The 25,626-nt window shown below is 43.5% G+C and overlaps 1 protein-coding gene across 1 annotated transcript in view; it reads left to right on the top strand.

Moving 5' to 3' along the window:
* Positions 1–25,626, top strand: part of cacna1ha (calcium channel, voltage-dependent, T type, alpha 1H subunit a) — a 493,154-nt gene that overhangs the window by 222,303 nt on the left and 245,225 nt on the right. The window contains exons 2-3 of the mRNA XM_078239890.1: positions 20,726–20,837; positions 22,274–22,407. Coding sequence (XP_078096016.1) covers positions 20,726–20,837; positions 22,274–22,407 — 246 coding nt within the window. The remainder of the gene's footprint in view (positions 1–20,725; positions 20,838–22,273; positions 22,408–25,626) is intronic.

Genomic DNA, 25,626 nt, shown 5'->3' with positions numbered 1-25,626 from the left:
ATTTATTAAACTGAGTGAATTAAAATTTTCCAGCTGCCAGGGTGGAATTTGAACTCGTGTCTCTAGATCATTAATCAAGGCCTCTAGATTACTAGTCCAGTAACACATCACAACTGTGGTGGGTAAATTGTTGGAAGGTATTTTGAGAGACAGGATCTACAGGCATTTAGAGATGCAAGGACTGATTAGGGACAGTCAGCATGGCTTTGTGAGTGGAAAATCATGTCTCACAAATTTGATTGAGTTTTTTGAAGGGGTAACCAAGAAGGTAGATGAGGACAGTGAAGTTGATGTTGTCTACATGGACTTTAGCAAGGCCTTTGACAAGGTATCGCATGGTAGGTTGTTGCATAAGGTTAAATCTGAGGTATCTAAATTGATACAAAATTGGCTTCTTGACAGAAACCAGAGGGTGGTTGTAGAGAGTTGTTTTTCAAACTGGAGGCGGTGTGATCAGCGGTGTGCCTCAGGGATCAGTGCTGGGTCCACTGTTATTTATAATTTATATTAATGATTTGGATCAGAATATAGGAGGCATGGTTAGTAAGTTTGCAGGTGACAAAGATTGGTGGCATAGTGGACAGTGAAGAAAGGTATCTCCAATTGCAATGGGATCTTGATCAATTGGGCCAGTGGGCTGACGAATGGCAAATGGAGTTTAATTTAGACAAATGCGAGCTGATGCATCTTGGTAGATTGAACCAGGGCAGGACTTACTCAGTTAATGGTCGGGCATTGGGGAGAGTTACAGAACAAAGAGATCTAGGGGTACATGTTCATACCTCCTTGAAAGTGGAGTCACAGGTTGACAGAGTGGTGAAGAAGGCATTCGGCATGCTTGGTTTCATCGGTCGGAACATTGAATACAGAAGTTGGAATGTCTTGTTGAAGTTGTACAAGACATTGGTAAGGCCACGCTTGGAATACCATGTGCAATTCTGGTCACCCTATTATAGAAAGGATATTATTAAACTAGAAAGAGTGCAGAAAAGATTTACTAGGATGCTACCGGGACTTGATGGATTGAGTTATCAGGAGAGGCTGGATAGACTGGGACTTTTTTCTCTGGAGCGTAGGAGGCTGAGGGGTGACCTTATAGAGGTCTATAAAATAGTGAGGTGCACAGATCAGCTAGATAGTCAATATCTTTTCCCAAAGGTAGGGGAGTCTAAAACTAGAGGGCATAGGTTTAAGGTGAGAGGGGAGAGATACAAAAGTGTCCAGAGGGGCAATTTTTTTAACACAAAGGGTGATGAGTGTCTGGAACAAGCTGCCAGAAATAGTAGTAGAGGCAGGTACAATTTTATCTTTTAAAAAGCATTTAGATAGTTACATGGGTAAGATGGGTATAGAGGGATATGGGCAATGCGGGCAATTGGGATTAGCTTACGGGTTTTAAAAAAAAGGGCAGCATGGACAAGTTGGGCCAAAGGGCCTGTTTCCGTGCTGTAAACCTCTATGACTACGATGTGGCTGTACACTGTGCTATCACTTAAAAAGATATATGAAAGATGCTTGATATTATAATTGTAATAACAAAATTACTACTATCTTCTCGCTATCCAATATAATATTGACTGAAATTCTAACATTTTTACCACCATCTACCCACTTCTAAATATGGGGGGGGATTTCCACCCCCTTTTTCTTATTTGATTTGATTTATTATTGTCACATGCATTAGTATACAGTAAAAAGTATTGTTTCTTGCGCACTATACTGACAAAGCAAACCATACACAGAGAAGGAAAGGAGAGAGTGCAGAATGTAGTGTTGCAGTCATAGTTATGGTGTAGAGACTGTGAGTGACACTGGCTGGCTACCATTTATTCATCATCTGTGAACAATTCTGAAGAAGCTTAGAGAGAGAGAGAGAGTGTGTGTGTATGTGTGTGTCTGTCTTGCATTGCAGTTCAAGCAAGATCTTTGTTCCAGATGCAGTATCCATGGATACCAGAGTGTACATTTGCTGTGCTGTACAGTAAATTCTGTTCCATGTATATGTCACTAAGATATTAGCAGAATAAAATAAAATTGACAGACAAATTGTAGTTGTCAGTACTTTACTGGTGTCAAAAAACACCTTGATGTGAGAATTCGAGGCTTGTCAATTACAACCAACATTATTTATGCTTACAGAGGTCACTATATTCAGGAATACATCATTGCAGTAACAATTTACTTTGAGGAAGTAATTTCTTTAAAATGCATATATTTTTCAATTCCTATTTTCCTTTGCAAGTGGAAATACTGTTGGATCCTCAATCAAGTTTATCTTATCATCAGAACCTCATAACATTCAAGGCTATGGGCCAAGTGCTGGCAGATGAGATTAGTTGGGAGTTTAGTTGTTTCTAATGTGTCAGTGTGGACTCGATGGGCTAAAGGACCTCTCTTGCACTGTATGATTCTATGATCAGAAATATTCTTGGTGTCCTATAGACAACAATGGTAATTTGCATTTCTGTATTTTGAAACTGTCTTTGATATTGAAAACTATCTCAAGTTACTTCACAAATTGAAGGATATAAATGGATGTGCAGCAAGCAAAGCATAGATTAGATGAAGTGATCGAAAGCTTGGTTAAAAATGGGCTTAAGAAAGATTTTTAAAGAAGAGACAGTGGAGGGCTGAGGATGGTTTTTGCAGAAACCTAGGTGGCTGAAGACACTGCTGCCAATGGCGGGCAAAGGGAAAACAGAACTGCATAACGGGTAATAATGAAAAGAATGGAGAGTTAGATGATAAAGAGCTGGCGGAGTTTGTGGAGGAAGGACAGGGTCTAGCAATGGTGAAGTCTAAATTTTAGATACTGAGAGATGGGAAGTCGCTGCCAATCTGATGGGCTAATGAACAAGAGATTATGTGCAGCAGAATTTGGACATGTTTATGGTAGATTGGGAGGCCAGCAATGAGATTATTGGAGTAATTAAGCCTGAAGGTAACAAAGAGCATCAATTGTGCAGGAGCTGTGGTGAGACTTTGATGTAGAGGTAGAAGGAAGCATCTTTACAGATGAAAAGGATATGGAATCTGGAGTTCAGTTCAGGGTTGTAAAGGACATTAAGTTGCAAATGGTCTGGTTTAGCCTGGGACAGTGGCTAAGAAGGAGAATGGAATGACTGGTAAGGGGACGGAGTTCATTGCAAGGTTCAGAGACAAAGGACGCAGTCTTACCGCCCATTCTTGCCACACTCCCCCTGCAGCGAATACAGAGAATTTGGTGACAAGCCAACTCTCTGTTCACTGCAGTGGGATGGGAAAATCCCACTGGCATGAGCAGTTGGAAAATTCCTGCCAGTGGCTTTTCACTTCCCAATATTGAGACACAAGTATTAAGACTGTCATTGAACAGCAGGGTGACAATCATGGGGTTATTGAATCCATTGAAAAATCCAGGCAACATCAGTGGGGAGAAACAGAGTTAATGTTTCCTTTTAATTTTTCATCAGAACTTGGGATGAAAAGTTATCGACCTGAAAGGTTGGTCTGAATTTTCATCATCAAGGCTACCTGCCTCCTCCTACTTTCTCCTACCTGCAGGAGCCAGGAAAATTTTCAGCTCAGCCCATCCCTCTCAGGAGAAAGCATCTGCAAAGGCGAGATCTTCATTGCCAGAAGGTGGAATCGGGCCAGCTGACCCGCAAAAAAGTTGGGAGGTAGTTTGAGGGATTGCCAGGGGCTTGTTTAAAAGGACTGCCTCTGTGCTGCGGGACTTCATCCCAGTTAAAATAAAAGCAGAAAGGCCTTCCAACTCTCATCCTCCAAGTTCTCCCCGTGCTACATCCATCCAACTCATGAGCCCCCACCCAACCACCCTCATGATCCCTATGGCTACCTCTGCCTTTTAGCCACCCTCATGGCCTCTTATGCTCCCTATGCCAAGTTCTGTCCTTCCACAAACCCCATATGGCTCCTCATGCCTTCTGATATGAAACTCTAACCTTGAACCAACCTCCAAGATCCTTCATGACCCCAGTGCTGAGCTGTGCCTTACTACTTGCTCTCCATGGCTCATCATGCCCCTGATATCAGACTTGCCCTTTGACTCACGCTCCATGGTCCTTATTGTCTCCCAGTTCCAAGCTATTTCATCTGATCTGCTTTGTTGGTGTTACCCTTGATGTGTACCGTTAGGTTTCCATGAAGCAGTCTTATTGAAGTTACATAGAAGCCTTCATTAACATTACTGAACTAAGCACGTATTTAAGTATGGTCCTTATATGTTGCTGTCTATCTCTAGATCGAGCTCTAAGCCATGTGCCTTCTTACATCATTGTGCATGCAGTATTGTATTCAGTCCCATATTAACTTTTTAGGTACCAGATCCTTCTTTGCACCTCCGCCCCCCCCCCCCCCCCCCACCCCCAAATCATTATCACCTGGATATTGACTAACATTAGTTTTCTTACAGTTTGCTTCAAAGTTTACATTGCTATAAGTCTTGTATATTTAACTTTAGTGCACAATTATAAACTACTCTAACTTTACTTCATGATTAAAATTACAACATTAATAGCGTGCAGGCTGCTAGTTTCTGGTTTCTGCTTAGACTCCAACAGTCTTTCTATTTTAGCATAAAAGTGAGGAAAGGAAACTTCCTTCCAGGAATGATTCCACTGACAAACTAGGGATCTTTTATAGTAAAATAAACTTCATTTAACAACACTTTTTAAATATAACTCTAACAAATGAAGCAACTTAACTATTAACACTTGAACAATATTTTAAAAAAGTGAAAAGGAAACAACTTTAATTTCTAGCTTATCACTATTTCAGTTCCAAATAGGCGACATTCCTCTTACAGACTTAATGGCCACTTTAAATACAGCTAGCAACCATAAATGTACTTGCTATAATGAGTGTAGATGGTCTTGAAGCTTTCAGAGAGAAAATTAATTTTAGAACAGCTTGTAGAACTCTGTCTTCGAACAATTCCTAGCTAGAATTGAAAAGCTGTTTCTCTGCTGCAGACCTAGTTCCTCCCATTAATCACATCATCACATGACCCTGTCAATCACTCTAATCATAAGTCCCCAGGGGAACTTAAGTAAACAAAAGTCCATTGACTCTGCTTAAAATAACCATCTGCAAGGCTAAAATGAGTAATTATCCTGTCCTCCCAGAGTCAAGCTGCATTCCCTCCGAGCGTACTGACTACCTGTAGCATAAAGCTGAGTTTTTAAACTTCCCACTTAAACATGAAAACAATCATATCCATATCAATTGCACCATCATCATCACACTATCCAAGATGAGATAAAACTGACAGCAACTTCTGGCATCTGCACAAGTTCAATTAAACATGTAGATCCAAACGTTTTCTTCAGTGATGCCCTGCTCCTCGACAGGCTGAACTATTAGTTTTCACAGATGGAATCTGCAATCTACACAGAAACCATTGTAATGGCCAACAGTCTCTTACTGAAGATGGATGGAAATGTTAGGGTTAGTTCAATTAGATATTGTAAATGGTGCAATAAGTGATAATTATTGCTAAAAACTTCTCTTGCCTGAAATTTTAAGTATGGAGTCTCATTTCCTCAGAAGAAAATTAATGTTGCTGATTTTAAATGGATAGTTTTCTTTTAGTTTTCCTCATTTATACCTCTGTCATGTATCTGTCCCAATCTTTATTTTGCTTCCTGTTCAGTGATTTAAATTTTATTCATATTTCTTGGTCTTTTTACTTCCTGTTTCTTTGTCTGCAATTCTCAATGAGAATTCCTTAATCTGATTGGTTGAAGAGCCTCACCAATGGTTACTCTGCTCGCACTTGTGACACATCCTCTGTAGAGGGAATTGCATGGGATCAGACATCCGATTGCTAGAAATTTCCAATAAGGAACCTGCAGGAAATATTTCGGCAACTGTATGAGAAGTGAACAGCAAAAGTTGTTCCTTCACCAGCCTTAGGAGAATCCGGACCATTGAAGTCACCCTGGAATGTGTCATTTGTGGCTCAGTTGGTAGCACTCTTGCCTCTGGATCACAAGGTTTCGGGTTGAAGTCCCATTCCAGGACAAGAGCACAATCAAAGCTGATACGCCAGTGCAGTGTTGAGGGAGTATTGCACTGTTCGAGCTGCCTTCTTTTGGATGAGATGTTAAACTGTGGCCCCTCTGCCTCCGCGGGTGACTCTAAAAGATCCCATGGCACTATTTCTAGGAAGAGTAGGGGAGGTATCCCTGCTGTCCTGGCCAATATTTATCCCACATTAAACATAAAAAAAACCAATCCGGCCATTGTGACATTACTGTTTTTTTAAAGCTTATGGGCAGGATTTTACAGTGTTGCTCATCCCAAAACTGTAAAATCCTGCCTGAGGTCAACAAACCTTTCCATGGTCCTCACCTGCTTCGATTTCCGTGGTGGGCGGGCCGGTAAAATTCCGGCCGTAAAAGTTTATTTATTAGTATCACAAGTAGGCTTACATTAACACTGCAGTGAAGTTGTGGCAGAATGTTGAGTGCAAATTGGCTGCTACATTTCCTACACTACAACAGTGACAATACTTCAAAGCACTTCATTGGCTTAAAGTATCTGGTGGTCATGAAAAGCACCGTATTAATGCAAGTCTTTTTTTATTTCCTTTAGAATAGTCCAATTAACTCTGAACTTCACCAATTTCATTTAAAAAATCCTTACTTGTGTTTAAACACTGCTTTGAGTCATTGATCTTTTTATCCTATGAGAAAATGAAACGCACTAATTTATTTCATTGCAAGGAGATGATAAAAGCAGTATTTTTCTTGATCCCTTACTTCCATGGATTTCTATAGAGCTTAATGATGATATAAATATCACAATTAAAGGTTCTACTGAAATCAAATGGATGATATAAATAGTAAGCCTGTTTTCCTTTCCCTTAGCCTCTCTGTGAAGCAGTTTTTAATTAGCTATCTTTTTTTGATGAAATTTGTTGTTTCACTTTATTAAAAAGAGGCAGCATTGATCAAATGAATCCATAAGTACGATCAGTATTTTCTATCTAAGGATTTTGAGAAGCAGTATTGTTTTGATTTAGATTAAAAGAGCCATCAGGGTCCCGTGAGAACCTATACAGTTTCTGACAGGAGGAGACTATGTAGAAAGATGAAGAAGGGAGTGTAGACAAAAGAGCTGGGCATATTTGCTTGCTTTGGGACTATTCCTGTAAATGCTATTGTGTAAAAGTTAGCTTGATGTGCCACATGGAATACCGGAAGGAACCTTTTATTTATCAGGAGTATGAAAATGATTTTGCTAATAAATCATACATAATACATTCTTACTTATATTGATCATAGCTACAAGATGGTTTAGTTCTTCAGGTTAAAGCCAGCGTCATACCAGCTTGCTTTAAAATCTGTTGTTTTGCCAGATGGTAATCACAGTTGTACTATGGATGAGACTCAAAGGTTTAAGGTTGCTAAGTTCTGCCATCTGATTCATACCTGCCAACAATTTATTGTCACAAGCATATACGCCAACCATTAAGCAGACAGTTTTTATCCCACGTATTACCTTGTCAGGGGGTAATTTTTAACTCAGCGAGTGTGAAAACTATAGAATTGGGTGGAATGTTGCTTTTACACTCATTGGACAGTGAAGTCAGGCGGGGTGGAAAATCAGCATTATATCTGATCCAGTCAGTTTCCCAATGGGTGGCTGTGGTTAAGACTTAGCCTTTCACAAGAGAAAATAACTTTTTATTGCATCAAAGGTTCATATCAGCTAATCGGATTAGTTGAAAGATAAAAATAAAAGCAGAAAACGCCTCAAATACTGAGTGTGGCAGTATCTGTGGAGAGAGAACCATGCGAACATATGAATCAGTAGCAGAAGTAGACCATTCAGCCCCTCGAGCCTGCTACATCGTTTAATAAGATCATGGCAGCTCTGAGGTTGCACACACGCCAAGAGAAAAAAAATTAACCTCATCTCTATCCTAAAAGGATGACTCCTAATTTTAAAATAATGCCCCCTAGTTCTGGAGTCACCCACAAGAGGAAGCATCCTTTCCATGTCCACATTCAGGATCTTGTATGCTTCAATCAAGTCACCCCTCACTCTTCTAAACTCTAGTAAAAACACGCTCAGTCTGTCTGATCTTTCCTCATAAGATAACCCACTTACTCAGAGTTAACAGACCCTATTTTAACATTTTGATTCTAAGTGCTGGGCGGATTTGAAACTGGGAGTGTTTCAGACCCGACTTTTAGACCCTTTCTCAGGCGCCCCCATGCGCACTCTGCCTGCAAAAATATCAGCAATTCCGAATCGCGCTGCACAAGCCTGTGGGCGGGGCTTAATGCGCTCAAAACCCTGCAGCTCCGATCGGTGCCTCCAACTGCACATGTGCAGAAAAAAAGTGATAGCATGCTGTTCCCCTGCCACATTCCTCCCCAGCCAGATAATGCCTCCCCCTGGCCCCACCCCCACAACATTACATAGAACATAGAACATAGAACAGTACAGCACAGAACAGGCCCTTCGGCCCACGATGTTGTGCCGACCTTCATCTGAAACCAAGATCAAGCTATCCCACTCCCTACCATCCTGGTGTGCTCCATGTGCCTATCCAATAACTGCTTAAATGTTCCTAAAGTGTCTGACTCCACTATCACTGCAGGCAGTCCATTCCACACCCCAACCACTCTCTGCGTGAAGAACCTACCTCTGATATCCTTCCTATATCTCCCACCATGAACCCTATAGTTATGCCCCCTTGTAATAGCTCCATCCACCCGAGGAAATAGTCTTTGAACGTTCACTCGATCTATCCCCTTCATCATTTTATAAACCTCTATTAAGTCTCCCCTCAATCTCCTCCGCTCCAGAGAGAACAGCCCCAGCTCCCTCAACCTTTCCTCATAAGACCGACACTCCAAACCAGGCAGCATCCTGGTAAATGTCCTCTGCACTCTTTCCAGCGCTTCCACATCCTTCTTATAGTGAGGTGACCAGAACTGCACGCAATATTCCAAATGCGGTCTCACCAAGGTCCTGTACAGTTGCAGCATAACCCCACGGCTCTTAAACTCCAAACCCCTGTTAATAAAAGCTAACACACTATATGCCTTCTTCACAGCTCTATCCACTTGAGTGGCAACCTTTAGAGATCTGTGGATATGGACCCCAAGATCTCTCTGTTCCTCCACAGTCTGGGCCCCTTATCCCCCCGCCCCACCGATCTCAGGGAGAGCGGCAGCAGACCCCCCCCCTACCCCTCCACTGACCTTAGGCAGAGTGATAGTGGACCCCCTTCCCCTCCACTGATCACAGACAGAGTGGCAGCAGAACCACCCCACCCCACCCCGCCCCACCCCCTTCCCCCAACCAATCTCAAGCAGAGAGCCGTTGGACGCTCGGCACATACCGCCTCACTAACTGGAGTGCCCGAATCAGACTTATATGGAGCATGTCTGTTTTGCGCCGATTCTGGATGGGAAAATGCAGTGGTAAAGGGGGAAGTGCCGGTAAGGTTAGGCGTGCAGCCCATTCAGTCAATTTAAATGCATGCAAATGCATTTAACTGGCCATCACGCCATTTTGGGCACGGTCCCTATCGCGGCCATTTTTAGGCCTTGGTAAAGGGGGAACTGGTGCGGCGGTGGGTACGGATCGCACTACTTGTCTCACACCCAACTTTACCAGGTTTTTGCGCCCAAAAATGGTGCAACGCGATGGTAAAATCAGACCCTAAATTTCAGGTTTGAGACTTCTTATTTACTTGAAGGTCTTGACCTCTCCTACAAGTCTGGTCATGGGGACTGCCATTTTGTCTGGAGCTGTGAATTTGCAGGTTGATTTTGAATTGCGCAGTCTGAGCACCTTCTGTGTGACCAGTTGCCCAGGATATATCTGTGCTATTCAATAAGCTATACATGAAATAGTTTAAGTTAACTTCCAGCACTTTTTACTCAGTAATTATTCCAACAGTTTTGCAAAACAAGTGACCAGGTTTTTAAAGTAATTAAATTTTATATTGTACATTTCATATTAAGAAATGGAGAGGCTTTCTGTGTCTGTGAGAATAAAAAAATAACTTTTCATCATAACTGTTTTAACTGTTGTACTTGATAGACTTCAGAAAAAGCATTGAGATAATGGTAGAAAGAGCAAAACCTCATGTAAATGTTAGTTAAATCTTCAAAAACACCAGTCGAATTTTGAAGACAGCTGATTATCCCAGTTGATAGTTGGGGAAGTTAATCACTACCTTCCTTACACCTGTGACACAGAGGTGGTATTGCACATTAGCCTTGTGTAATCATATTTTTCATAAAGATTTGATTTAAGCAAGTTAAGTCTATTTACTAGTCACAAGTAGGCTTATATCAACACTGCAATGAAAATCCCCTAGTTGCCACACTCCGGCCTGTTGGGTACACTGACGGAGAATTTAGCATGGTTAATGCACCTAACCAGCACGCCTTTCGGACCGTGGGAGAAAACCGGAGCACCCGGAGGAAACCCACGCAGACACGGGGAGAATGTGCAGACTCCACACAGACAGTCACCCAAACCGGGAATTGAACCCGGGTCCCTGGCTGTGAGGCAGCAGTGCTAACCACTTTGCCACCCCTTATTGTCACATGTATTAGTATACAGTGAAAAGTATTGGTTCTTGAGCGCTATACAGACAAAGCACACCGTACCCAGAGAAGGAAAGGAGAGAGTGCAGAATGTAGTGTTATAGTCATAGCTAGGGTGTAGAGAAAGATTAGCTTAATACGAGGTAGGACACAAATGGACACTTATACCCATTTGTTATTTTCAAATCACTGTCTGTAATTCATTAAAGTATACTTTAATTATCATAAAATAAAAATTGCTGTAAATACTCAGCATACCAGGCAGCATCTGTGGATAGAGAAACAAAGGCTGGGATTTTCTGCACCCCGCCCCCCTGCCCCTGCCCCCACCCCCGTGGTGGGTCTTCCTGTGGCGGATGCAGTGAGCTATTGGCTGCCGGTGGGATCTTCTGGTCCCCCTGGAGGCTATGCACTATTGCCTGGCTTGCCCGCCCTGCCTCCTGTCGACTTCAGGAGGACCAGAGGATCCCATCTGCAGGTGGGGCCAGAAAATCCTACCGAAATCTAATATTTCAGGTCAGTGACTTTTCTTCAGAATTACTTTAATTAATTATTCTAGTTTATTAGTTGGCAAGAGCATTGTAACACTTGTAATTCTTCCACTTGTTGGTCTTTTTGAAGAGGTTGGAAGTTTTGTGTATTCTTCAGTTTATTTTTCCGGTTGTGCATTTACATAACCTTTTGTACAATCAGTATTGTTTAACCGACACATAAACCTAACTTGAAGCTGAGGAACGCTGAACCATTTCCTGTGGTTTGCATGATTTATGGATTGATCCTTAGCATAGAAGACTGAATTATGATGAATGATTGGAGAAACTTGAACATTTTAGTCTTGCCAGGCAGTGTCTGAGAAGTAAACTTACAGATGGTAAGAAGTATAGATCCTTGTAGAATGGGATCATGACTTCAACCATAAACAGCTGGGTAAGTTGGCAAAAGTTCAAAGTAGTAAAAGAAAATATAGAACAAATGTCAAGAAATTCTTCATCACACAAAGCGTAACCAACACATGGTATGTAGTTCTCAGCATTGCACTAAAGATAAAAACCCTTGAGATTATTTGGGAGAGCTGAAGTGATAGGGAGAACCTGTTGTTACAATTATGAGGTTTTAAAATTTGGTCATGTTTTGGGATTGTGGTTTTGATTTTGGGTAAAATGCGACCTGTTCTGAATTCTGCTGACAGTCGACTTGCATGGCTTGATTGTTAAAGTTTAAAGGAGGGCCCAGGTTGTTAACTGAAAAGGTGTAAGATGTTCACGCATGGCAGAAACATCTGTCTGACAATGGATAGACTGTTTGTCTGCAAGTCCCAGGAAGGTGTTGACAATATCAGGTTGCAAACAGTTATATTTTAAACTAGCTACAAGATGGAAGTTCCAAGTTGTTGTTCAAAAGATAGCTAATCCGCATTTCTATCTGGATACGAGGTGCATGTGATTCAAGTTGCCAAGGAGATGAACATTACAAGGGGATAGCTCCAAAGGAAGCCATTTGGGAGATCAATTTACAGGCTTTGATAACAATACCCCTGAAACTCGTAGGTAAGGCATTCTGCCAGGATCTGAGAGAGAGAGAGTGTTTGCGTGTGAGAGAGTGAACTGATAAATATGGTAAATTTCAATAGTTCACCAAACAGGAATGCAGATGGGTGCTTGTGCTCAAATTTGTGAAGACTTAAAATGAGGCTGGAAGTTTTGCCTAGATTGAGTGAGCAAGAGGGAATCTCCAGGAAATCTGGGGTTAAAAGTTACTGGGCAGGGAAAGGATAAGAACTGAAGTTAACGCTAAGAATCACTTCAATCGATTCTGGGAGAATTGAATGTCTATTTAAGGGACAATGTAAAGTATAACTGTGAAGTGGGATTTTCAGCTGTGTTAAATGTAAAAATGAAATGCTCTGTACTATAGTTTAAACTATGAGTTGCCTTCTTATATAGTGTTTAGTCAATGTTGCTTTTGATTCGTTTGCCACTGTAAAAATATTAAAATGTGAAATCTTTTTGTGTCATCCTTTCAACAATTCACTTGATGTTTGAATTTCCTTTTAAGAATTATCAATCCTACAAGAATGCGTTCTTAATTTATTCATTCATGGAATATGGGTTTGGCCAGGCATTATTGCCTAATTTGATTTGATTTATTGTTGTCATATGTATTAGTATACAGTGAAAAATATTGTTTTTTGTGCTATACAGACAAAACATACCGTTCATTGAGAAGGAAACGAGAGAGTGCAGAATGTGGTGTTACAGTCATAGCTAGGGTGTAGAGAAAGATCAACTTAATGCAAGGTAGGTCCATTCAAAAGCCTGATGGCAGCAGGGAAGAAGCTGTTCTTGAGTCGGTTGGTACGTGACCTCAGACTTTTGTATCTTTTTCCCGAAGGAAGAAGGTGGAAGAGAGATTGTCCGGGGTGCGTGGGATCCTTAATTATGCTGGCTGCTTTGCCGTGGTAGCGGGAAGTATAGACAGAGTCAATGAATGGGATAGTTTGCATGATGGATTGAGCTACATTCACGACCTTTTGTAGTTTCTTGCGGTTTGTAGTGGATCCAGGCAGTCCAGGAGGCTGGGATTGATTCGTACCATGACTAACCTTTTGAACCTAATGATGGATGTCAGAGCCACCGGACAATAGTCATTAAGGCACGCTGCTTGGCTTTTCTTTGGTACCGGGACGATGGTCGTCTTCCAGAAGCAGATAGGGACCTCAGATTGTTGTAAAGAGATGTTGAAGATGTCTGCGAATACCCCCGCCAGCTGATCTGCGCAGGATCTGAGTGCTCGTCCAGGTACCCCATCTGGGCCAGTCGCTTTCCGTGGGTTGACCTTCGAGAAAGCTGCTCTGACATCTGCAATGGTGACCTCAGATACAAGTTCATTCGATGCTTCCAAGGTGGAGGGCATGCTCTCACTGATCTCTTGCTCAAAACGGGCATAGAATGCATTGAGCTCATCAGGGAGGGGTGCGTTGGAGCCGGCGATTTTACATGCCTTCATCTTTTGGCCTGATATGTCTTGCAGACCTTGCCATAGTCGGCGGGGGTAGAAACATAGAAACATCGAAAAACATGTTCAGCCCACACAGTTGTGCCGAACATTTCCCTACCTTAGTGATTACGAGGCTTACCTATAACCCTCTATCTTACTAAGTTCCATGTACTTATCTAAAAGTCTCTTAAAAGACCCTATCGAATCCGCCTCCACCACTGTTGCCGGCAGCCCATTCCACGGACCCACCACCCTCTGAGTGAAAAACTTACCCCTGACATCTCCTCTGTACCTACTCCCCAGCACCTTAAACCCGTGTCCTCTTGTGGCAACAATTTCACCCCTAGGAAAAAGCCTCTGACTATCCACTCGATCAATACCTCTCAACATCTTATACACCTCTATCAGGTCACCCCTCATCGTTCGTCTCTCCATGGAGAAAAGGCCGAGCTCTCTCAACCTATCCTCATAAGGCATGCTCCCCAACCCAGGCAACATCCTTGTAAATCTCCTCTGCGCCCTTTCTATGGCTTTCACATCCTTCCTGTAATGAGGCGACCAGAACTGAGCACAGTACTCCCAAGTGTGGTCTGACCAGGGTTTTATATAGTTGCAACATTATCTCACGATTCCTAAACTCAATACCTCGATTGATGAAGGCCAGTACACCATACGCCTTCTTAACCACAGCCTCAACCTGCACAGCTGCTTTGAGCGTCCTATGAACTCGGACCCCAAGATCTGTGTGGCTAGCCTGGGACTCTAGCTTGGTCCGGTACAATCTTTTGGCATCTTTGATGGATCTCCTTAGATCGTATCTGGCTTTTTTGTACAGGTTAGGGTCGCCTGACCCGACTAGACTTCAGCAAACAGTGGATATCCCTGTTCATTCATGGTTTCCAGTTGGGAAACATGCGGATTTGCTTCTTTGGCACAGAGTCTTCTACACACTTACTAATGAAGTCAGTTACTGTAGTGGCGTACTCGTTCAGGCTGGTCGCAGAGTTTTTACACACTTACCTGTCCACTGACTCTAAACAGTCCCGTAGGAGATCATCCAATTCCTCAGACCAACATTACACGACTTTCTTTGATGGATTCTCCCTCTTCAGTTTTTGCTTGGAAGCCGGAAGCAGGAGCACAGCCTTATGGTCTGATTTGCCAAAGTATGGCCGGGCGATAAAGCAGTAGGCACAGTTGATATTTGTGCAGCAGTGGTCTAGGATGTTTGAGTCTCTGGTGGAACAGGAGACATGTTGGCGGTAACTTGGTAGTACGATCTTGAGCTTGGCCTGATTGAAGTCCCCGGCCACGATGAACAAGGCCTTGGGATGTTTCGTCTCAAGGCTATTTGTAGTGGTGTATATTTCGTCCAGCACGATCTTCACATCCGCATGAGGTGGAATGTAAACTGCCGTCACGATAACAGAGGTGAACTCCCATGGAAGGTAGCAGGGGCAGCATTTTAGTGTCAGGTATTCTAGGTCAGGGAGCAGAAATTCGCCAGTGTTGCTATGTCTAGACCAAGAGGTGTTGATTAGGAAGCAGACCCTACCTCCCATAGCCTTGCCTGAGGCCGCTGTACGATCCATTTGATGGATTGAAAAGCCCTTTGGTTGTAGGGCACAGTCCAGTGAAGCAGGAGTGAGCCATGTCTCTGTGAAACAGAGCACACGGCAGTCTGTCAGTTCTCTTTGGAAAGTGAGTCTGGCTTTAAGTTCGTCTAGCTTGTTTTCCAAAGATTAGACATTTGCAAGCAGTAAGCTGGGGAGGGGGGCCTTTGGGACCTCATTGTTTCACTCTCAGCTGCAGGTCTGCACATTTTCCACGCTTCTTGGAGTGACTGCTTCTTTTCCAGCCTGGGAGATGGTAAGAGTAGTTTGCGGTATTAAGGGTATGATTGTGTCCAATGAGGTTCTTCGCTCTGGTTGGTGTGTGGATGGAGGATTTGTTACCTTGCTTGCTGTTCCTGCATTAATAGGTGAGTCTCGCGGTCGGGTGCTCTGGGTCGCTGTCAGGCAGTGGTTTTGCTTCGCTGGTCAGTGGATATCCAGACCATGCTCCAGCGTGGATGGGTCGAAGGCCGGTAAGTGGGTGGCATGTCTGAGATCACAGTCACGGATGAGCCAGTGGCCGGGTCCATGTGTTGGGGTCTGCTGGGTCACTGCCAGGTCAGGATAATTCTCCTCGAGTAGGTGGTGGTGAGCCTCCTTCTTGAACTGCTGCAATCCATATGGTGGAGGTACACCAGAGTGCAATTAGGAAGGGAGCTCCAGGACTTTGACACAGTGACAGTGAAGGAATGGCAATATAGTTCCAAGTCAAGATGTTGACTGGGATTTTGGCGACATGGGTCCAAATCCTGCGAGAGGCCAAACGCAAGATTCTCACCTGCGAGATCTTGTGGCACAATGGTCCTCACCCCCTGCTATTGATGTAATGAGGGTCCCATCCAGGAAGATTGGAAACCTGATTTAAATACATTTACATTTCATTAGAAGACTTCCTGCTGGAATGTCCCGCCACAATAGGATCGCCCCTGTCGGTGAGGTTTACAACAGGCTTTTAAAATAGGACTCAAGCGAAGTGAATCTGCCAGTTACACAAAGAAAATTACAGCCCTGGGAGAAGAGGGGCATTCCTGGGCATTATACTGGCATTTCCCCTGGCACTGCTCCCAGGCACGGCCTCCAGCAGGAAAGTGCCTGGGGACAGTCAGGGGCAATACCAGGGGTGTTCCTCTGGGGTGCTCTAATGAGAAGGTCCCTCTGTACAAGGGGGAGGGGGTGGATGTCCCATGGGGGGATTTCCACATGTGTGCGGGTGTTCCCCCATGTGCATGTCAGGGTGGGGGGGTGAGGGAGGAGGTGGTTCTTATTTTACTTGAGATTGGGGCGCTCGTTAAAAAGGATGCCCTGATCTCTGGAAAGCTGATGTTATCCGCTCGTTCAGGCCAGCATGTCAGTGTTGCACCTGTGTCGTGTAGTATGCAGCTGTGAGGGACCTGTTCAATGGTCGACAGTGTGGGTGCATCCTAATTGATGGGGGCCAAGAGGACACGTGGATGGGATAATGAGCATGGCACTTTTCATCACTGAGACTTGGCAGCTAACTACATGACTGCATAATATCTGTACTAGGCAGTGGTGGCAATATGATGCCATCTGAACTTTGTTGAGGCAGCAAAAATGAAAATTCTCCCATAGTGAATGCCCATGATGGACCATCTGTTCCAGAGTCAGCTAACAATTGGACAAACCATTTACAGCTTGAACACTCACCTGACACGGCAATGACATCTCCTCTGGGGCTTCACCACTGACAACTTGCCTCTCCAATGGGCCCTTCCAGAAGGTCCACTTTTTATCAACGTTCGAGTTCCCCGACCCATGCTGAGCCTGCCTCTGATCCCTCACTACTTCTGGGGCCATCCGCTCCGACTCCTATTCTAGCCTGCCCCACCCAGACTGAAAATATAAAGGGCAGGATTTTCTGGCCGTTCATGATGGCAGGATGCTGGTCCTGCTGCAGTGAACGGCGATTTAGTTGAATGCCAAATTTTCTGTCCTCGCTTTCTGTGGCGGCAAGAATTTGGTGTACAGGGCACAGTTTAAAAATTTACAGAAAATTCCAGCCGTGTAGTTTGGGCTGAGATTTTTAGAGGTTGGGTGCACAGAGCTAGGAATTCTCACATTTTTTGTGCATCCGACCTGTGAGTGAAAACCAGTGCCGTTGTCAAGATATTTGTCTGTTGAAGTGAATAGATTGAAATCTTTGAATACTTAGAACACATAACCTTCATGAACTAATTTTGCTGCGAGTTGCGGAATCGCTTTGCTACGTGCTACTAATTATAGACTCTCATTCTTAGGGCTCAAATTGCAATTTTTTTGTTAAACAAATTATAAAAAAATAATGACTCCCTTATCCAGCCAGTTATACTTAAACCATATGGGCCATCAATCAGAGGGGAGTTCCAATATCATTTTGTATGAAGAGGAACAGTAACAACATGAATATGAAACTGGCTAAGTGACAGGAAACTGGGAGTAGTGGTGAATGGTTGTTCTTTGTATTGGAGGAAGTTTATAGTGGAATTCCCCAGCGTTCCATGTTAGAATCCCTACTCTTCCTGATGCATATTAATGACGTGGACTTTGTTGTCTCTGCTCTCTCTGTCGCTTCAAGGACCATGTCCTGAAAGGATGTTGGCAACCATAGTCCTTTGTGATTGGCTATGGTTATGCGTGGCAAAGATACTCCAGTGGTTTTCTGTCGCCGTTTGCAAGGCTCTGGTGTACAGGGCACAGTTTCGAAATTTGCAGATGGCACAGAACGGAATAGAGGTATTGTGAACTGGGAGAAGGGGGGTGTTCAATTTCAAAATGACAGAGAAAGCTCGGTGGAATGGGTGGACATGCAGCAGATGAGATTGAATGTAGAGAAGTGCAAAATGATTCATTTTGGTCAAAAGAATGTGCAGAGACCAAATACAACTTAGGGTACACTTCTAAATGGGTTCAGACGCAGAGGGACCTGGGGGTATACGTGCACAAATCATTGAAGGTGGCAGGACAGGTTGAAAATGTGGATCATAATACATAAGGGATCCTGGGTTTTATTAATAGGGGCATAGAGTACAAAGCAAGGAAGTTATGATAAACAAGAATAAGACATGGGTCTGGCCTCAACTAAAATATTCTGTATTATGTCCAGTTCTGGATACCACTTTGTTGCAGGATGTGAAGGCATTAGAGAGGGTGCAGAAAAGATTCATGAGAATGGTTCCAATGATGAGGAACTTCAGCTACCTAGATTGATTGGAGAAGCTGGGACTGTTTACGTTAAGAGATGAGAAGGTTGAGGTGAGATTTAATCGAGGTATTCAAATTCATGAGGGACCTGGACATAATAGTTTGAGAAAACTGTTCCTATTGATGGAAGGATCAGGACCAATGATTTGTGCACATATACCCCCAGGCCCCTCTGTTCCTGAACCCATTTAGAAGTGTACCCTGGGTTGTATATAGTCTCTCCACATTCTTTTGACCAAAATACATCACTTTCGCTGGAGTGTAGGAGACTTAGGGGTGATCATATAGAGGTCTATAAAATAATGAGGGGCATAGATCAGCTAGATAATCAATATCTTTTCCCAAAGGTAGGGGAGTCTAAAACTAGAGGGCATATGTTTAAGGTGAGAGGGGAGAGATACAAAAGGGTCCAGAAGGGCAATTTTTTCACACAGAGGGTGGTGAGTGTCTGGAACAACCTGCCAGAGGTAGTAGTAGAGGCGGGTACAATTTTGTCTTTTAAAAAGCATTTAGACAGTCACATGGGTAAGATGGGTCCAGAGGGATATGGGCCAAATGCGGGCAATTGGGACTAGCTTAGGGGTTAACAAAAAGGGTGGCATGGACAAGTTGGGCCGAAGGGTCTGTTTCCATGCTGTAAACCTTTATGACCTTTTAGTTTTTTGAGGAGGTGACAAAAACGATTGACGAGGGAAGGGCCGTGGATGTCGCCTATATGGATTTTAGTAAAGCGTTTGACAAGGTCCCTCATGGCAGGCTGGTGCAAAAGGTTAAATCTCACGGGATAAAAGATGAGCTAGCTAGATGGGTGGAGAACTGGCTTAGCCATAGAAGACAGAGGGTAGCAGTGGAGGGATCTTTTTCCGGTTGGAGGTCTGTGACTAGTGGTGTTCCGCAGGGCTCTGTACTGGGACCTCTGCTGTTTGTGATATATATAAATGATTTGGAGGAAGATGTAGCTGATGTGATCAGTAAGTTTGCAGACGACACGAAGATTGCTGGAGTTGCGGATAGTGATGAACATTGTCAGAGAATACAGCAGGATATAGATAGGCTGGAACATTGGGCGGAGAAATGGCAGATGGAATTTAATCCAGATAAATGCGAAGTGATGCATTTCGGTAGATCTAATGTAAGGGGCAGCTATACAATAAATGGCAGAACCATCAGGAGTATAGACACACAGAGGGACCTGGCTGTACAAGTCCACAGATCCTTAAAGGTGGCAGCACCGGTGGAGAGGGTGGTGAAGAAGGCATATGGCATGCTTGCCTTTATTGGACGGGGCATAGAATATAAAAGTTGGCATATGATGTTGCGGCTGTATAGAATGTTGGTTAGGCCACATTTGGAATACTGCGTCCAGTTCTGGTCGCCACACTACCAGAAGGACGTGGAGGCTTTGAAGAGAGTACAGAAAAGGTTTACCAGGATGTTGTCTGGTATGGAGGATCTTAGCTATGAGGAGAGATTGGGTAAACTGGAGATGTTCTCCCTGGAAAGACGGAGGATGAGGGGCGACCTAATAGAGGTGTATAAAATTATGAAGGGCATAGATAGGGTGAACAGTGGGAAGCTTTTTCCCAGGTCGGAGGTGACGAACACAAGGGGTCACAGGTTCAAGGTGAGGGGGGCAAGGTTCAACACAGATGTCAGGGGGACGTATTTTACACAGAGGGTGGTGGGGGCCTGGAATGCAGTCCCAAGCAAGGTGATTGAGGTGGACCCGCTGGAACCATTTAAGACTTATCTAGATAGCCACATGAACAGACTGGGAATAGAGGGATACAAACGAATGGTCTAGTTGGGCACATGAGCGGCGCAGGCTTGGAGGGCCGAAGGGCCTGTTCCTGTGCTGTATTGTTCTTTGTTCTTTGACTATGACTCTATGACCAGAGGGCACAGATTTAAGGTAATTAACAAAAGGAGTACTGGCAGTGAATGGTTAGGATTTGGAATGCACTGCCTGAGAGTGTGGTGGAGGCAGTTTCAATCATGACATTCACAAGGGAATTGGATCATTATCTGAAAGAAAAAATTTGAAGGCTGCATGGTAAAGGCTGGGGAGTGATAGGTGAAATGCTCTTGCAGAGAGCCATCATGGATATGACAGGTCAAATTTCCTCTGCCTATGCTTGAGTCATTCTATGATTCTATGAACATTCCCTTCCTCAACTTAGTTGTGTTTCCCTGGTCTCCATTTGTTAGATTAGTGCTTTGTTGGAACATAAATTCATAACCTCTACCTCGGATTTGTTTTCTGTGAATTTTTGAACATTTTTCCCACGTGTTCTTTGTATTTTGCTCACTGTTGTCCTTAATTCAATGATTTACATGGTTCGAACATGTCAGCATGTTGGTAATCCTTTTGAACTGTGTTACGTTGGGAATGTTTCAGCCATGTGAAGATGTGGAATGTAAGTCTGAAAGGTGTACGATACTTCAGGTAAGATGTCTTGAATTCGTTGTAAAATTAAATGCACAAAATATTAACAATATATCCTGCCACAAATTAAAACGGGCCGCAACTTTCTCCCCAGCACTGGATTTGGGGGGTTGCCCCAAAGATGCGCTGGGGAATTCTTCTTGGAACTTCCCAGGTAAGCATTTGCACAGCAATTGCCCAGAAGTGCTAACATTCCTGGACATCTACACTGTGCTGGGATCCATCCAAAAAAGTGATTTAAATTGTTAACTTTGGATGGTTCCACCAGGGGGATGTTAATGGATACTTAGAAAAAGTTAGAAGAAGTAAAAGCTCTTGTAACTTCTGTGTGACTATTTTGAATACCCAGACCAATCCGCAAATAGGACTCCTCCCACATCCTGATTTCCCAGTACACTCTGCCATCTCCAACTAACCACCTCCCACTATGGATTTCCCCACCCCTGAACCCCCAATCACATGGGATCCTCCCACCCTGCACCCATGGCCCCAACACTTACCCCGATCCGACCCGAACCCTTGACCAACCAGATCCGACCCCTCTAACCTGACTGGACCCAAACCCAACCTGACCCTTTAACCCGGCATGACCCATCTGACCCAGCTGGACCACCCATCCACCTGACCTCCCAACTTCCTACTTTGACAAGGGGTCATCTGGATTCAAAACGTCAGCTCTTTTCTCTCCTTACAGATGCTGCCAGACCTGCTGAGATTTTCTAGCATTTTCTCTTTTGGTTTCAAATTCCAGCATCCGCAGTAATTTGCTTTTATTCCAACACCAACCTCTGACTGTCCTCCCCGCAACCCTAAGTTCTAAACCCATTTCTCTGACTCCTGAGCTCCTACTCCTGACCTCTGAACGCCACTGCCTGACCTCTGAATCCCAAACTTACCAACCCTCACTCCTGACCCCACACCCTCCCGACCACCCAAATCACATTTGCCTACCTAGGACACTTGCCTTCTCCCTAGCCTGTCAATTTCTCTGGGCACTTTAAACTTGCCTGCTTTACAACAACTAGTGCTGTAAATAAGGGTGTGTGTGGCCTCCTTGAATGCGACACTGCTGGGCCACGCTGGGATTTGCAGGAATTCTTTCAATGCAGGCCCCAAGCAGCTCTGGCCTTCGGAGGTTTTAGCATAGTTTTCAAGAGCAGGTAAATGTGATTTGAAGTTTTATAATTCTATCGGGCCATTGCTTTCTGGCATTATTTGTACGTTATGGCCCAATTTAATACTTGCATATTTCTCAAATGCAAAAGACAGAATAAAGTTTGAGGCAACTTTATGGATGTAAAAGTGACTACAGTTTTATATTTTGCAACATTTCTGTCTAAGGACAATGATTTTTTTATGTGCATATTACAAGGTGGGTAAATCACATGTCTTGATTTAAAATGTTTTAAATCTCTTGACTTTTTTTAAACCATCAGGCATTTGATGACTTTATTTTTGCATTCTTTGCTGTGGAAATGGTCACAAAGATGGTGGCTCTTGGAATATTTGGGCAGAAGTGTTACCTAGGAGATACATGGAATCGTCTGGATTTCTTCATTGTAATGGCAGGGTTAGTAGTTTTTTATGTCAATATTTGATATGTTCATGGAAACTTGACAGAGGCCTGCAAAAGCTCCAGAAATGTTAAATGTAAGTCAGTGAGGTCTCTTAAAAGCCCATTTATTTTCATTTAGCATTTAGACTATCATATGTGGTATGTCCTTTTAATCAAATTTCGATTTATTGTAAGGGTGAGTTTGCCAATCCAGCTCCCTTCAGCTGATACGTTCAAAGGGGGAGAAAGAGTTTTGGGAGGTTGCCAGGCTTTTCAGGCTGCTCAAGAATTGATGAATGCCCCCCTGCCCAGACCTTCCTTACAATAGCTAGAAGAATTGGTTTCATTTGTGACTTGGCAGATATTATTGCAGGCTTCCCTTGCCAAAGTACCTGTGTCCACGGACATTGGTGGCATCACAATACAGCATGAATACTTGACTAATCTCTGTGGTGGATGATCATTCAAAGGCACTGTTAAATCTGCATGCCACGATTTGTGTGATACTGCATAAAAGTAGGCTTAGTAAGAAGTTTAACAACACCAGGTTAAAGTCCAACAGGTTTATTTGGTAGCAAAGGCCACACCAGTTTACCCCAGTCCAACGCCGGCATCTCCACATCATGACTACCAAAAGTAGGCTTGCCAGACTGACCAGGAGCCAAGATTGCCTGTTTGGTTCTACTTACCAAGATGTCATCCACCATATCTGTGCTCCTCTGCAAGCCTATCTAAGAATGATCATGATACCCTAACTTCTCAGGGTCTGGATCAATAAGAAGGGCAAATGTTGAGTTTTGCCATCTGTTGCAAGGATCCTTCCAGCAACCATGCAGTCTAGATCCTGCACATATGCAAGGAGAGTAATGGCCAAAACTGATCTCAGACTTGTCAGTACTTTCCATAGACATGCAGTACTGACCTGTGGAATGGCACAGAGGAAAATCATCTCTACAGGTGTCTCATGCAACACCACCTCAATTAAATATCCATTAAAATATGGGAGGGCGAGTGTGGGGGGTGATAGTCTAGACGCTGGGCTACACTTGTCTGCAGATTGTCCCTGCACTTGGGGGTCCTTCTTCCTTCATCCTGGCCTTCATCTTGATGCTCCATGTTTTGACAAAATGTTATATCCCTATAACCCTCAAAGTTTGTATCTGAACTTATGAGTAACTATGAAAACGAGTTCCAAAAATTGAATGCTATTGGTACTTGAGATTTAACATGGATAGGTGTTAAAACAATGTAAACCAACTGGAAAATTATATCTGGAGATGAAAATTGGTCCTTTCTTTTATAAACCATAATGCTATTTTATATAAATCTATAAGCTTTCTTCTCCCAGAGGTTGGCATTCTATTTGCTTTGGCAGGTTGAATAACAAATTTAGGTTAAATTGTCCAAATTTCTTTTGACTTATTGTTAAACCATTTCAATGCTACCCGTGGACTACTCAGAGGTAGGGGTAAATATTTTGGTCCTGCACGCTATGGGAATCATCATGGGTGGAATGGAAAATTTGATGAACCATTTAAAGGCCCATTGGTCTCGGCCGGGAATTTCCAGTCTTGGAGCAGGCATGACCGAAAAATCCCATCCCTATTCTTTCGTCAATTCCTTACTCATTGTCCAATTTTACTTTGAATCTGGTTACTTTGAATTTAACCCATCTGTGTGGGAATTGGGTCAAAAATTGGGGTAGCCCTCTTGAAATACCATTTCTTCATGAAAGGCAAGGAATCAGCCTTTGTGATGGTGCAGATTGTCTCAATTCTCTGCCACCAATGTGATGTAATTTAGGTGTATTTTAATGAGTTATTCCTCTTGTTGTGGTCTTGCCTCATTTACCATAGCATCCCACGTAAACCAGAACCTTCAACCCTGCAGTTGCATTTTGCCCCTGCAGAAACCTTGACCTCTTTACAACTTTCACAATTACAGATTACCAGTTCCCACTGCATTGATTTGTCCTCCATATCCTTGCCAAACATCAGCGTTGCAACTTGTCATCTTCTCAGTATTTCACAAGAAACTCTTGCTGCTGTCAGTGTGATTAGTTCATATTGACAACTTCTGATCAGATCACTGTTGGGTGCATCTGGGAACTGCTGGAACCAATTAAAACATGTTTGGATGTCAGCCAAAAGCCACTGTTTTCACACCAACTTGAGGCAGTCAAGTGTATCAGATAGGCTGAGAATCTTTGAGAATTTAAGTCGCAGGCCACTTTTGTTTGATACTTGTCCTCAAAAAAGGTTTTTAGAATAAACTACTTAAATTAAGTTTTTAAAAACTTGATTTCCTCAGAGGAACTTTCTGAGCAATGCTTGACTACTGTAGTACATGGGGAATGCTTTTCTTCAGCATTTGTTGCAGACATAGGAACATAAGAACATGGGAAATAGGAAATGGGACTAGGAGTAGTCTCTTATTGCAAATAAACATAATGGACGGAATTCTCCCATTTTCAGGTTAAGTGCACATGCCGGAGGGAAAACTGGAGTGTTTCCCATTCACATTGGCTGTGTCTGTCAGCTGGGATTCACCCACCCACAAAATGCTAATGAGATCTTCTCAGGGAGCCCACTGGCCAGCCCCACTGTTCTGAGATTGGGGCACTGTTTTTAAAGGGCACTCCAATCTCTGCAGTCAGAGACAGGCCCCCACTCTTCCCAGAAGGTAAAATGGTGACCCATCCCCACTGACCAGAGGAGCACCACCAACCCATCGCTAAAGAGGGGCATCACCCCCCTCACCCACAAATAACAGGTAACCATCCCACCCCACACCACGCAGGCATGAAGGTGACCTAACCCTTCACTCAGGCTGTCCTTCCCCTTCAGAACCTCCACTCAGCACCCTCTTCCTCCTCAGACCACCACAGGCCCCCTTCCTCCTCTGACCCCCACTCAGGCCCCCCTTCAGGCCACGCACCTTAACATTGTCAGTAGTACACTGCCCCCGGCACCAAAATCCTGGCCTAGCATCTTAACTTAAACCATTTATTCCTCTTGAAGAACCAACAACTGTCAATCAGGCTTAGAATCTTTGTAAATATTGCAGGTAGGATCAATTGAGGTACTTGAGTTACATTCAAGTGTGAAGGGAATGAAAATAAACATAGCAGACTGGAGCATGAGTAGAAATCCATTAAGCTGTCAATGGACGCTCATTTCAAAGCATTGCACATTGAACGTGTTCGAGATCAAAGGGTTCCAATGCACTAGAGAG

The sequence above is a fragment of the Mustelus asterias genome, chromosome 23, assembly GCF_964213995.1.
Source record: "Mustelus asterias chromosome 23, sMusAst1.hap1.1, whole genome shotgun sequence".
NCBI classification, from domain to species: domain Eukaryota; kingdom Metazoa; phylum Chordata; class Chondrichthyes; order Carcharhiniformes; family Triakidae; genus Mustelus; species Mustelus asterias.
Note: the sequence above shows the minus strand (reverse complement) of the source record. Positions and strands in the feature narration are given on the sequence as shown.